General features: G+C 43.4%; 1 protein-coding gene across 4 annotated transcripts in view; it reads left to right on the forward strand.

Moving 5' to 3' along the window:
• LOC137412303 (uncharacterized) overlaps nucleotides 1–14,561 on the forward strand; it is a 152,847-nt gene extending 138,286 nt beyond the window's left edge. For 3 of the 4 annotated variants that reach the window (XM_078777146.1, XM_078777147.1, XM_078777145.1), the window contains 2 exons: nucleotides 11,067–11,157; nucleotides 13,384–14,561. In XM_078777146.1, the coding sequence (XP_078633272.1) occupies nucleotides 11,067–11,157; nucleotides 13,384–14,402 (1,110 nt within the window). In that variant the 3' untranslated portion in view covers nucleotides 14,403–14,561. The remainder of the gene's footprint in view (nucleotides 1–11,066; nucleotides 11,158–13,383) is intronic. The other variant, XM_078777144.1, reaches the window with a different exon arrangement.
• Nucleotides 14,562–15,405: the final 844 nt, after the last annotated feature.

The following is a 15,405-nucleotide window of genomic DNA, read 5'->3' on the forward strand; positions in this document are numbered from 1 at the left end:
AGTGGGAGCGATTTTTGAATTGTTCAATGATTATTCGATATTGTTATGACTTATTGTCAATAGGTATACTAAGTGGCCATGAGGTAGCCTGTTGCTATGTACAGTTTTATTCTATTGTTGATTATACCACATAGCTGTGGTGATAAAGGAAATGTTCGTTTAAATAGATGATTATGATAGGACCATGACTATAAAATCATGATGATTATTATGAATGATATCATAGGGTTCAAATGCAGAATGATTGCATGAACTTGGGAAAGAACTTTCAAGCCCTATGGGATAAATTGGGTATTACAAGCGATGGAGTTTCAAAATTTAGCATGATTGAAGGAATTTGACAGTCCCATTTCAGGAGTTTTACGAAATTTATATTGCCAAGAGATTTTGGGTACTATTAAAAGGAAAATGATGAGATATTTTTCCCAAAGAACTTTAATATCTGCCATCCATTTTGGCTGTCTCACGAATGAAGGATGAGTTGCCTTTAGTGGTTGCAAAGAAAATTTGTGGAGACCAGGCAAAATGGGAAAATATGTCAGATATGACCCTAGGACAGGACGGCGATTCATCAATTGACATGAGGTACGAATCCGAGGTGACGACCGATGAAATTCGATCTCAGTCAATGGATGGACCTGTCCTGACATCATTGGGGAAAGGGCTTATGCAAGGAGTCATTCAAAATGATTAATTTGATTTATTGATGAATATTGATGAATTAATTGAAATTGAATAATTGATTGAATTGTTAATTGATTGAATCTAATTGATTGAATTTAATTGCATAAATTGAACTGAATAAATTGAATTGAATATATTGATTGTTTGATTGATGAAAATGCGGTCTCAAGAAAGAAGCTTTGATATCTTTGCGAGATATTATCAATGTGGAGACAACCTGGGAAAATTGAGCAAGGTGGTGAGTTTATATACAGATATATATGTGCGGTTACCATTGTGTGATTTCCCCGTCAAACAGAGCGGACACCTGAGGATTCACCCACTTCATACTGACCCTCCGGCTCATCTGCAAATACTGATCTGTGAGATTGGATTGTGCAAAAGCCACAGCTGAGGGAGATTCTCTGGAAATCACCGTGCGAACAGGTGGAGAGATCCTTCCTGGAGGTACGAGTGAAGCTTTAGAGGAACCTGGAACAAGCTACAACACATCCAACGCTACTTTGATAAAAGGCAGAATGGGAAATGGAGCCTGCAAGAACACACAAGGACAACCAGAGATTCCACAAAAAGGTACTTGTACACATCATATGTACGACCGTTATGGTGCCGAAGCTATAAGGCAGGTCGAGAATTGGTATTTGTGGACAAAGGGACATGATGAGGAGTTTCCAAGAGATGGTACATTTGAGCGAAGTCGATTGGAAAGATTGGAACAAAGATTGAAAGCCAGGAAGAGACAGAATCTAACGGTAGACTGGCTTGCATTCCATCTTTGGGATGGTGAATCCAGACAACGGGAACAGCAAGAACGGATAACGGAACTAGAACTTAAAATAAAAAGGATACAGGATACAGTGGAGGAGACAAATGCACAACTGCCCTCGAAATTAGGAATGAAAGTCACAGTTGTCCCATCTGATTTCCAGTTGTCTCCCCAAAAAGGACGGTACAGAGAATTTTTTCGTGTTTCAGGAGATAACGAGAGATTGCAGTGGCAACTCAGGGATGTAGAGATGCAGCCCAGCAATACAAGTGCACAGGTGCACAGATCAGACAACGACAGAAACCGGTGTTTCGAGTGTGGAAAGATGGGACATTGGAGAAGAAGATGTCCGTATGTCAACAGGAAGACAAGGTCATGGGGCAAACCAAGATCAAGGGTACCAGTGCTTACCGGTACCTCAGACAATGATTAGGCCTTCATTGCTGCAAATCCCAAATGATGATTGGCCTCAACAGATTCGATTACTGGACAAACATGAATAACTGTCGATGATTCTTGTGTCTGAAAAGTTTTCAGAGCAAGAATGATTCATTTTTTCTTTTTGCTTGTTAAACAAATTAATAATTAATTGATCAAATGCCAAAATTGGATCTTCTATTTTGGGCACAGCAATTTTAAATTTACAAAGTTTGGAACAATTGCGTTGCAATTTTTTTGGCAAACCAAGTGACAAGAGTCACATGATGATCAGGTGGGAATTTCGGACTATTGTTCCGCACGATTGATAGGTCAATGGTCGACTGACATGCAAATGGGTGTGTAGTCAAAATTTGGATAGATTATTGTGAAGGCTGAAAGGGTAATTTCAATGTGACATCATAAGGGTTTTCTAAGAATGGACTTTTGGTTTATTTGTCTATAAGCATTTTGGATTTGACTGACAAATTTTATGAAATTGAAATAAAATTGACACCCATCTGATCTGTAAATAATGGTTCCAACGCAAACAAATATGCATAATGCATGTGTGTGTGTGTGTTTGTGTATCAATCTTACAAGATTGTTGACACCGACAGTGTGCCTGTCTGGAAATGGATAGTTTTATGTGGATGGGATTGGGATATGTGGATGGGATTGAATATCCAGAGAATCCGTAAAATAAAATAGAAATATAATTTGATTATGAACATTATCTCTTTTGTCAAGGGAAATGGAATATAAAAAATTTGATGTGCTGGGTTATGAGCAGCCATTAATTAATAGTAAAATTGTGAGTAATTTTGGGATTCCATTTTTTTGAATTTTTGAATTTTTGAATTTTATCAGCATATAAATTGTGCTGTATGTATGGATGTGTTTTAGGCATAGATGATATGGGAAAATAGTAAAGAAAATTTTGCTGGTTTGAACTATTGTGGGTTTTCAGTTCTGGAGTTTAAACAAAGTCACTGGTTAACAGATGAGAAAGGATAGTAAATAAATTATTCTCTGCTGGGCAAATTAAGTACGATATTACTAAGACTTATGAGAGCTATTGTTCCGCCTTACAGCAGTGGAAAATTATTGGGAAAAAATTAGATCCAACATAATGAATCTATAAAAGAATGTGATAGGGATAATATCCTCAATTTGTACTAATTATTTGATTGTGGGTAAAGGAATTAAGTCATCGTAGTGGATTGTTAACAGCAGCCTGAAAATGTCCTGAGAGTGTGCATCCATGTAATCAGAAATCCCAGATTTGTTTTTTACAAACAACATTTTGGTAGAGGTCTTGTGTGGAACACTTCCTTGGTAGATAAAAAACGGTACTGCATGCTGGCAGCCACTGTTGCGGCCAGTTAGGCCAAACAAATTGAGAGGAAATTGTAGTTAAATACGTAAGTTACACATGGCTATTTGTAAAAAAGGAAATTTGTTGAGATGGGAAACATTTTTTCGAAGGTTTATTAAGGTGTTATAATATGACATGTGGCAAGGCAAACTATTGGATGGGAAAATTAGATCTGGCTATAGAATAAATTTATTGACCCCTTGAAGTTAATTCTTCGAATCATTGTTTCACTGGCATTTTTGTTCAAATTGGAAATAGTTTGGTAGAGCTTTGGTTAAAACCTTTGGTTGCGGTATCTTGGAACGAAATGACAAACCATAGGAGATTGATAAGAATAGAAAAAAAAAGATGGACCCAAAATAGAAAGTTGGATTCATGCCCCTCATTGCAAACAAGCACATGGGGCTAAGGTGGACGATCCCACAGAAAATGAGGCTGCACCTAGCAGCCCAGCAGAACATTCAGTGGTAGATAAATGATAGTAGTGATTTACAGTCATTTGAATTACATTTTAACACCCCTTGCATTGATAAACATTACATTTTCAACATGTGATATTCCTACTTGGGATAGTGACATTTATTTGCCTACATGACATACAATTACCTGCTAATATTAATACAACATGAGTGAAAAATGTATCACAACTACACTCATGATCAGGGGATTGAGTTCAACCCCGGGAGATAGGGGGATCAGGGTAAGACAAATAATCTGATTATGTTACATATTAAGGGATTTTCTTTATTTACCTTTTAGGAAGCTTGTTAGTTTGGTATATAATGTTAAATGTCATCGACATATAACTATGTCATAGGTATGAATATATACAAGGAGTAGCAGACTTGTTTGTTGGTTTAGTAGTTATATTGGCAATTATTTTAGTGGTGGCTTGCTTGAAAGCCTTAGTGACGGTGTGTTTGAATAAGGTAACCAACAACACGATGATAACACATGAAGTGACAAATGAGGAAAGAAATGTGGAACCAGAAAAGGAAGACTTTTATGGCGACATAAACAGTAGAATTAAGATAATGGCATAACGACAATGTTATGAGTTGTGTCAATTACAATATCAATGAACTCATATCACCACGAGTGACACACTGTTAGGAAAGAAAAAAAAAAAAAAAAAAAAAAAAAAGTGGAGAGGAATTATGGTAATACATTATGCTTAATTTGTTGGTTTGGGAAAATTGTTGTTGGGAATTAGGTATTCCCGTTTGTGATTGTAATCATATACAATGCTATTCTTAGTTTAGTAATAAAATACATACCTGATTGAATATTATTTGTGTGACGCATATAAATGAATATAACTTTTTGTGTTAAGGAAAAACAACAAATTGTTGAATGTGAAACTGTCGGAAGATATACATGATTATGCTGATTTCATGGTAAGATGTACCCTATCTGATTCAGTGTGTGTGGAAAGCAGATTCAGATGTGACTGAGCATAAGGATAAGACGAGATCACATTTTGAAGGGAGTGCTAACGGAATTGGGAAGAAGTTCGAGAAAGAAAATTTGTGGCTAAAAAATGAAGTTAATCGTGGCATACACCCTCTTTCTCAAAGAATGATGAAGACATTCTCCCGTGTAACTTGGAGATGAATGCTTACCTTCACCAAGGAAATTTATGTGACCATTTGCCTGGATCACACTGCAACATATGAAAGAAAGGCGATCACTTACTCTTGTTCGAAGACTTCGAACATTCACCACATCAGAAGTTGCAGGACAACGACATTTTACCTGCAACCTCTGTGAAATGCGGGGACATATGTTATTACTTCACCAACGTCCGGGGAACCAGCATGGAGCTGCAAAAAAACGGCTGTGCCCTTGTCACAACAGCTGTGCACGATTCTGCTGGTTGCTCCTGGTAAGGACCATGAATGACCTGAACACCATGGTCCCAACATCATTGTGGATGCATCCGGCATCCCTGTTCCACATCTTGCTGGCCAATCAACGTCACACCAATACTTGCTGCCCACTCATAATGAGGGAAGAGGCAAGTCGACTACAACTGGGCGAAGGCCTTGTTCAAGGAATCATTATGGTTCACAGCAAAAAGTGGCAAGAATGCTACATGGAGAGAAGGGTCAGTCTATGACTCCGCAGTGTTACCACAACAGCGAAATCCTACACGAAGTAGTGCAGGAGCTATGAAGACATTAGGAGAAAATGTTTCATACCTGGATTCAAACACAAGTGATCAGCCCTTCCTTTCAAACAAAGTCAACATTTGTGTGGAGGCAAACGTTTTTGTGCCAGATGGTGCAGATGCTTTACAAAACTTGAAAATGAAGTGAAATTGTTGTATCTTGGTGATGGTGAAGTGTTGTTTTGAAAATATATTTGTGATGCAAATGCAATAGATTGAACGATATGGAAGAAGTCAATGACCAACGAAATGTTTTGTGATTCTTGCAGGATGACGGTGTATGCCTAAGGGAATTTGATTACCAAAGTGATTGATTATTTACTTATACTTGTAATGATGTTTACTAGTAGTGATTGATTATTTACTTATACTTGTAATGATGTTTACTAGTAGTGATTGATTGTTTACTTATATTGATGTTTAGATTAATGGTTAATATAAACAAAAACAAAAAGATGAGGGAATTGTGGAAGTGTAACTCAGTGTAACATATTGATTGGCCCTGGTAACTTATTAATTAACCTGGTAACAAAGCAGATACATTTTATGTGTATGAACAATGTAATCTCTTGAAACACCTGGTCAAGGCCCCAGGCTAGAGCACCCCCCCCTGCTGTGATTTCCATTTACACAGCAGGAGGGGAGCGAGCTGATGCCAGGACTCGGTGCGATGCATGACCCCGGGACATTAGCGGAGAGGAGATTAAGTCCAGTTTGGCGATATAACGAGAGCAAACGTTGAGTAAAGTACACTGGTCCTCAGAAGCCCTGCCCGACGGAACGATGGAATGAACGAGTACTTGCTACGTGAAGCGCTGACCGAACGGGAGTGTCGGATGGAGAGAAGGACCAGCGAAAAGAGTTAAACCTGATCCATTATATTATGCGGTATCAATTTGGTAATTGGATGAAGTGAATACAGTTTAATAAACGAGACCTTTTGTAACCTGTGTCCGGTCTTTGGAGTCCTGTGAGTCCCCCAGTAAATTCCCTGACAGATGCAAGGCCCGGCGCGGATCGATGCTGCGTCGCTTCTCTTCGAAGCGTCGTTGCCGATTCGGGCTTGGCCCCGCCCTGCACGGTCAAGTCCGGGCCTTGTCGGGCGAGGCGACCGGTCCGGTTCAAGGGCGAGTGGGAGGAAGCGGAATGGTGCCCCCTCGTGGGGATGGGGTTCCGCCCGGGCGAGCCTCAGCCATTGGGCCCGGGACCGCAAGGTACCGAGCCGCGATGATGCGTGGAACCTCGGCCCGAGCATGCCTCCTCCCCAGAGTCGTGAATGCCGGACGGATCCAACCAAGGCGACCAAACCACCCGAATTCATTGCTCGGCTTTGCGAAGCCGGGTTTTAATGATGTGACGACGCACCGAGGCTCAGATAAAGCGGACTGTGATGATGATGATGAGTATAGTGTTTTGGCCCCGAAATTAGAAAAACAAAATTTGAGGATTGGCAGACGATTGGCAGATGATTGGCAAATTTTTGATTTGTTGCATTTGGACGAGCAAAATTGGTAGTGGGAAATGCCCCAATGTGGTGGGATGGCAACTCTGCCATCTCTCACGCGGGGGCAAAGGAGCACTAGACTTATGGGGTTTATGGCAGTGAAAACGAGCCCGGGAGGGTTAGGATATAATGTGTAGGGACCTAGAGATTGACAATAGGTAACGGTAAGGTTAGGTAGCTACATTGGACAGGTAGCTGGGGACATAGAGAGGGTAGTTTGGATGATAATGACGTGTTATGTGCTTAGTTTAAAGGGAAGACGGGGATCACTAAGTTAGCAGGACAACAGGTAGATTAGATGATGCCGTGTGAGTGTTGGAGGTGTATTCAGAAGTGTATTGTGAAAAGTGTGTGAGTTGTAGTGAGATTGCACAGGTGTGCAACTGAACAGGTGTATGGAGCAGTGTTTGAGTGAGTGATAGTGATGTGAGTTGTGCTGACCAAATGGTCCTGGGAGGAAGGAGGGTGCAGGTGGCACCAGGTAAGATTGCACAGGTGTGCAACTACAGGTGAATGGAGAATGGTTGTATGGAATAAATGGTATGGAATATATGGAGTATTGGAATGGATGGTCGTGGAGTGAGTATGGTTGAAATTGTGGAGTGGAGTGGATGGTGCGAAGGTGTGAATGGGGGAAGAATGGACCCCCATCACGAATACCCGGGGAGGGGAGTGTAAGTGTTAGGTAGAGGGTATAGGTAAATTGTGGTTGGATATTGGCATCTGTGGTGCGGGTGAGAGAATAGTATTTGGATGGGTGCATTAGTGTTGTGGAAATGGCAGGGCGTGTGGCCTGTTAGTGTGTGTAGTTGGTTTGGGCACTCCACCACTGTGAGGATGTCGGCCAGGTGAGGCCGCAGGTGGGCTCTGGGAGCCGGTAGAGTTGTTGTGGATGGGGCCCGAGGATCCGGAGGACGGACCCGGGTAGCCCAGTGCCAGAGGGCACCGAGGGGTGACAGAGCCGGGAGGGGCCTTCCCCAGTTAGATAGGTTAGGTAAGGAGCAGGTAAGCTCGGGTGGCAACTACAGTGGTGGAGGTGTGCAGGTGGGTAGACCTGCTGGGAGAGCTGCACGTCTCAGCCCAGAAATTGTGCAAGGGCACCGGGAGATGAATCGGGGGAGTGAGACCCCAAATTGAGAAGCACCACAGTTTGGTCAATGGGAATTTGGTTTTTAAAACCACATAGAGTAAGATTGCCAATGGTTTGGCAGGGAAAGACCCTGGGTAGTGTAAAGTGTGTTAAAGTCATTTAGAGGATAGTTAGGATTGATGTCTCCTCGCACCATCTGCATCCACTCACCTGAGATGACGTACCTCCACACCATGCCAGGTTGTTTTTATTATTTTTGATGCAAATGTTTGGATTGTGAGATGCATCATGACGTGGGTGTGACATTGTGCTTGATGTTCCATCTCTCCCTCCTTATGAGGATTGATGATGAATTGGTGATGGCAAATTTTGGTTAGAGGGATTGTGGAGACGAATTTGGTATAGGGGAAATATGGGGAAGACGTGACAGTAGCGACGAATTTGTAATGTGTAGATTTTGTACATATGGGGTAAGGGCAAGGGTAGAGTAGGTGACAGGGGGGGGGGGGGGTGACGTACGGTAGGGACGATCTTTCTCACTTCGCTCTCCGTACGCACTTCACCTTGCATTGCCTTATTAATGTGTACCCTTGAGACCTTACCCCTCGCTCATCTGTCTTTCCCCTCCTTTCCCCCCCCACATGAGGACCTGTGCGCCACTGGGCGCCGAGGGGAGCGTGCGTGAGTCTGCCATTGTACGCCCGGAACTCCCAGAACCAGCTGTCTGCATCGATGCACCACATTATGGACCACATGTCTGTGGCCGAGCACCACTTATGGACCCCATGGGTTGGGGCATGGCCCCTCTGCTGGAACCGGCCATGAAGGCCTGAAATCTTGCTGGCGGACCTTGATCACAGGGCACCGATGCCCCACAGGTGAACCACACTAGTCGGCCCCCTGTGGGCCATAAATAAAAGAAATGGACACATTGGGTGCATATTATTAATCCAAATAGGCCGCCAGTAAGAAAATGAAAGGAAATGACATCTGGAAGAAAGCAAATAGCCAGCAGAGGGAGCCGAAGAGCAAGAGACCACCTGCAGGGTTAGGGGTTGTCGATTTATTTTATTCATGAACAGTGATGACTGTGCACTGATTGGTGCCTGAGGGTGCGTTGGTGCATTTTTGGGTGCTTTCATGGTGCGTCGATGCAGAGCAGACTGTCTCTCCCCCCCAAAAAGAACAATCACAGGTCCTGGGTTAGTTTTGTAAATAAAGTAAAGTCATTGTAAATAATGCTCCCACCGTCAGTGTATAGTTTAAAGACCATTCCGCAATTCGGTTAGCTGTGGGCGTGAGTCTGTTAGGTAGGGTGCAATGGAGCAGCGGGACATATTTATTTATGTTTTAGAACTGTCGCACTCAGGGTCAGGTTAAAAGTAGAGGGAACTACACCTACGTGTCACACTAAGTTAAAGTTATAGGCCCGGGATGTGCTAAAGAGGAGGAGGGTGCAGTGTTATGGATATGAGGATTGTATTTTTTTTATTGTGTGTTTTATTAATATTGCTTGATTCTGGACCCTCCTGCCTCCAGTGTTGTGTAAAGGTCAACGGGCGTCCCATAATTAGTCCATAAAGCATACACGTCAGCCAATCGTAGATTTCCCCCTGGTTGATAGTTATATCTTTATTATGTGTATTAGGGTAAGGCCTTGTCTCCCATTAAGATGACACTCCATTGCACCAAGTGAAATAGAGTAGATTCCTTTCACTTTCCCCTTTCATCATTGCCAAGCCTCGATTGCCAATTACATCCCCTCCAAAACCACCATTGAACATGTGCTCGGGTCGGGGAAGACGGGCGTGCCCGCCCGTCGTCATCAAGGGCGGAGCCAGAGGGTCGCGCGACCAACCAGGGCCGAGGTGAGCACACCGAGGGGCGTGTCCTAAAGGCCGACGGCTTGATCGCCGGAGGCGCTATAAAAAGTGCGCGTGCAAGGTACTGCGGGAGATCATCCAGCAGCGATTCTTGTCCAAAGGAGATCATCCAGAGAGAACATTAAAGAGATCATCCAGAGAGAACATTAAAGAGATCATCCAGAGAGATCATCCAGAAAGATCATCCAGAGAGATCATCCAGAGATCATCCAGAGAGAACATAAAAGAGATCATCCAGGGAAGCACAACGCCTGCTATCCGTCACCTTGCTCGCCAAAGTTGGACCAAGCAAGAGAGTTGGGCAAGAAGCAAGCACGTTGTTCAGTTGTGTGGTTGAGTCAGACGAGTCCTGGCAAAGCGCGCGATGTCCACCGCAGCAGCAGCAGACACAGCAGCAGCAGCGGCGGCCACAGCAGCAACAGCAGCTTGGGGCCTTGACGGAAGTTTTAAGGAAACGGCACCACCGATCGTGCTGCAGTACCCTTGGACCTTCCTCTCCATCCAGCCATCCATCTCCCGCCAGTCCTATCATCATTCCCCGCGTGAGTCTGTCCTTTTGTTCTGTCCCTGGGTTAATTAAGACTGCATAGATAAGCTAGCGATTTTCACTGTGTCCTTCTGGTCCGTCCCTCTGTCTATTTTATTTTCTTATCTTTCCTTCTCCTTGGTTTTTTTGAGCCTGTAAATAGCAAATAAATTATATTCGTATTTCCAACCTTTTTGTCTGCTTCTTCTTCACATCCGTGTCACCTTAGTCTTTTCCCTATTGAATATCTGATCCGGCCAACGTTCGGGAATCGGGTTAGTCGGGGTAACTGTACGGCCGCGGGGCCATCTGCTCGGCAAACACAACATCTTATCCGGGGTTCCTTAACAATATGAACACTGCAAGGACTTCCAGGAAAGAAGTTGCAATTTCAAAAAAAAAGTGTATCTGGGGTGAATTAGCAGGGGTAGAAAAGATCAAGGTTTTGGATGGGGGAAGATAAGAGATGGTGGTGAACAGCTGTTTTAAAGACCTGGAGGGAGGAGTGGGATTGAAGGGAGTTGGGGGAGTTTGTTCCAGAGGCGGGAGAAAAGGGGAATGAAAGAGTGAAGGTGAGCAGAGAGCCTAGATTTTTGGCAGGTTAACCATAAGAGGGTTGGTTGCTGACAGAACTTGTGCGACCTGTAGGAATATCAGCGGGACAGCACAGAGAGAGCTGGGGAAGCAAGGCCGGAGAGGAATCGGGTGGGAACACAGAAAGACCACCAACCTGCCTGCGGTGAGTGAGTGAAAGGCCCTTAGATTTAGCTTCATCGCGGGAGATTCCAATGATGCTGAACGCTTTGGTTTCAACAGCCTGAAGACGAGCTAGGTGTGAGGCAGAAGCACCAGCCCAGAGGGGAGAACAGTATTCCATTGAGCTGCGGATGAAAGCCTTGATTTCCAAAATGCTGGCAGATGTCCTTGAGCAAAAGAGAGGGTGAAAAGAACAGAGAGAGGGTGAGATAGAGCGGCAGAGCAGGATTTTAGGACCCTTGGGGTAATGCTGTCTGGTCCAGTTGCAGAATCAGAGTCGAGTTTTGACAAAAACTTCTCCACCTTGTCAGGAGAGAAGGAAACAGAGTCCAGGAGCTGTTGGGTTCGACTGGGAAAGGTGGGAACAGAGAGAGATGGGTTTGGGACACAAGATTTTGAGGCAAGCACAGAGTTGAGGCATTCGGCTTTGTCACGTGCGGTGTCAACTGTGTAGCCATTTGAGGTAAGGGAGGGGATGGAGGGGGGAACAAACACCAGAAACGGATTTGACCAGACGCCACCAGGATTTGGAGGAAGGAAACAGGTTTGGAGTTCAATCTTGAGTGTGGAGAGATAGCGCTTCCTGGCACTCCTGAGGGTAGACACACACTTGTTCTGAGCTTTGTGAAAGGAAATGAGATTTCCTTCCGTTGGATTTGCTTTCCAGGAGGCGAAGGCAAGTTGTTTCTGGGCAACTGCCCCACCACAAGATTCCGTGTACCATGGATGGGAGGAAGGGTATGACAACTGAAGACGAGATGGGATAAAGTGTGCATGAGAGAGAGCAGTTTGCTTTGGAAGAATTCCCAGGAAGAATTGATGTCGGAGGCAGTAGAGATGGGAGACCAGTCCAGATGATTGATGGCTGCTTGCAGGCCGTGCCATTCAGCCTGAGTGAAATGCCAGACTCATCGGCGCTGAAGAGGCTCTCTGAGAATGGCCAGAGAGATGTCCACTTTAACAAGCACATGATCAGAAGAACCGATTGGAGCAGAAGAAGAGCAGCAGACATTTGCAGGGAAGTTTGTCAGAACCAAGTCGAGAAGAGAAGATACTCCATTGACTGAGATCCGTGTCGGGAAATTGACAGATTGTGTCAGTCCCAAAGAGTCGCAGAAGTCCTTTGCTGAGGTGTGCCATGGCTGGTGAGAGAGGATCCCACACCCAGCCAGCTGGCATGATGACAGTTGAATTCGCCACATATGAGGAAGAGAGAGTTTGGATGAGTTGATAGAAGTTGGTCCATGTTGTCCGACAGCGAAATGTAAATGTCCGATGTCCATGTTGTCCGACAGCGGTTCCCCTCAAACTTTCAGGGCCTGAGGCTGCCGCACATGAATAACTTTGTGCCACAGCAGGTTGATAATCAAGCGCGAGTGCCAATCAGTGAACCACTTGCTTCAATGTCTATGGTGTAATGCCGTTTAACTGAATGCCACATGATCTTCTGGATATGCACCAATCTTATCTTAATTAGATATTGCATGAGGGTGGCCGAGCTTTACCGCTTGATGCAGTCCGGACTGAATGAGCCAGTTAGTCGAGGAATGATAGTCTCTCTGCCGTGTGTATCATACTTTTGCAATGGCTTTTAATGTGTGTTGGAAATGAAAGTGCATCGAAAAAAATTCCGTATTAATAACGGTGATTGGGATTTACTTTCGCATCGGGTATAAAGGAAAGATGTGGGGGAAATTGAGGAGGTGACGGTTTGGTTTTATTTAGCTTGTCATTTCAAATAAGTTTCGGCGCAATGAGGGATACACTCGCTGCTCACGTGCATGAAACAATCTTCCCAGATTAAAACGTGGATCACATATATGGGACAAGAAGTGCTGCGCACATGAAACAATTACCCCCAAGGAAAAACGAGTGAAAAAGCCTCTAAACCTTCACGAACGCATTTTATGACACTCTAACCCACGACAAAGGGGAAGGAGCTATTCCATACGATGGAAAGAATCACACTTATGGAACTGTATGGTGGTTGCCATTGCCTCACCGGTTTACTAAAACCGCAACAGTATGAATATATTGGGATAAACCCAAACTTTTGCACAACACTGTGTATTTACATCAACAATAATGTTTTCCTTTTTCCAGTGGAACAAATACAAATGTACATGTTTGCATACGTTTGTCAGAATTATATTGCGAGTATTGAACAAAATCTGATTTTTTTACAGGTCATGTGATGTTGTATTTACAGGTGTATCCATTGAATCTACAAGGGAGACTGCACCTACTTTTATGAACAGCGTAGACACAGGACCGCAGGACCCGCCAACTGAAACAAACAAGAGGACTTTTTACAAACGCAACAAAAGGAATAATGAATTGTTTGCACGTAATAATTTTCATCAGGCTCACAAAGGAGAGAAAGATGAACTCCCATACAAATGCATAAGTTGTGGAAAAGCTTTTAATCATTCATCCAACCTTAAATCACACATCAGAATTCATAATGGTGAACGCCCATACAAATGCACAAGTTGTGGAAAATCTTTTAAGCATTCATCCCACCTTAAATCACACGTGACAATTCACAATGGTGAACGCCCATACAAATGCACAAGTTGTGGAAAATCTTTTAATCAATCATCCAACCTTAAACAACACATGATGATTCACAATGATGAACGCCCATACAAATGCATCAGTTGTGGAAAATCTTTTAATCAATCATCCCACCTTAAAAGGCACATGAGAATTCACAATGATGAACGCCCATACAAATGCATCAGTTGTGGAAAATCTTTTAAACATTCATCCCACCTTAAACAACACATGATGATTCACAATGATGAACGCCCATACAAATGCACAAGTTGTGGAAAATCTTTTCATCGATCATCCAACCTTAAATCACACATTATGATTCACAATGGTGAACGCCCATACAAATGCATAAGTTGTGGAAAATCTTTTAATCAATCATCCACCCTTAAAATACACGTGAGAATTCACAATGGTGAACGCCCATACAAATGCATAAGTTGTGGAAAATCTTTTAATCAATCATCCCTCCTTACAAGGCACATGAGAACTCACAATGATGAACGCCCACACAAATGCACAAGTTGTGGAAAATCTTTTAATCGATCATCCACCCTTAAACAACACATGATTCACAATGATGAACGCTCACACAAATTTATAAGTTGTGGAAAATGTTTTAATCTGTCATCCAACCATAAAACACACGTGATAATTCACAACAGAGAATGACTGTACAAATGCTCAGTTTGAAGAGAATATTTTCAGTCGGCCAAGCCACCTGAAAAACATGTGGAAATTCACAATGGAGAACAAGGAGATTAACAACAAAGAGAATGTCCATGCGAAATTTGTGTAAAATCCTCCATTAAACCATGTGAGCTCAAGAAACACTTTTTATTTTACCTTTTTATATGTAGTTGAGGCTTGAGGAAGAGATGGACGCAGGTGAGGACAAACAATGGATGTGGGGAGGAATGAGAGTCGCAGAGCATCCGTAGGGTGGACAAGGTGGATGCACAAGGGAGACAATTTTTGAATCGGGAATAGGACTGGGCCTAGAACACAATTTGGAGAATTTTTTTTCATCGTTTGAAAAGCTCCACCTGAAAAAGCAGGTGAAAATTTACCTGAGAAGTCACATGATGCAATGTCTACACTGATGCCCAATTTCCAAAAAGTCTCAATCATCCTGCCTTAAAACACATGAGCACATTATCTGGAGGATGATTGTATCTTCTGCCAACTGAAGAAGAAGAATTTATTTTCCTCACGTGGTGAATTTGAAATATTTACAACAGTGGTAGCGGCTAGTGGTAGCACCAAACCCTGGTGTTGGGCTAGCGGCTAGGGTGCCGGCTTAGGATCCTAGGATCCTGGGTTCGAATCCCGGTCAATCGCTGAATTAACGCCAGGGGGGTTGACTCAGCCTGTCATCCTTCCGAGGTCGGCTAATTGAGTACCAGTTCACTGGTAATTCCCTGTTTGTCGTTAAAGGCGGCAAAAAGGGTTGGCGTCAGGAAGGGCATCCGGCCGTAAAACATTGCTTCAAAAAGGGACCAAAAAACAACAACAACCACGGTTCCCGAAAAAGGCCAACCCCCGCTTGCGGGGGGAAATGGCCTCTAAAGGTGGTTTTATAGTGGTATAGTATGTGTCGATGGTTAGGCACAGATTGGCATAGGCTTGTGAAGTTGCGAGAGGAAACTTGAAAGTGACACAGGATAAAATGAAA

Source organism: Myxine glutinosa, chromosome 5 (assembly GCF_964187855.1).
Source record: "Myxine glutinosa chromosome 5, kmMyxGlut1.1, whole genome shotgun sequence".
NCBI lineage: Eukaryota > Metazoa > Chordata > Myxini > Myxiniformes > Myxinidae > Myxine > Myxine glutinosa.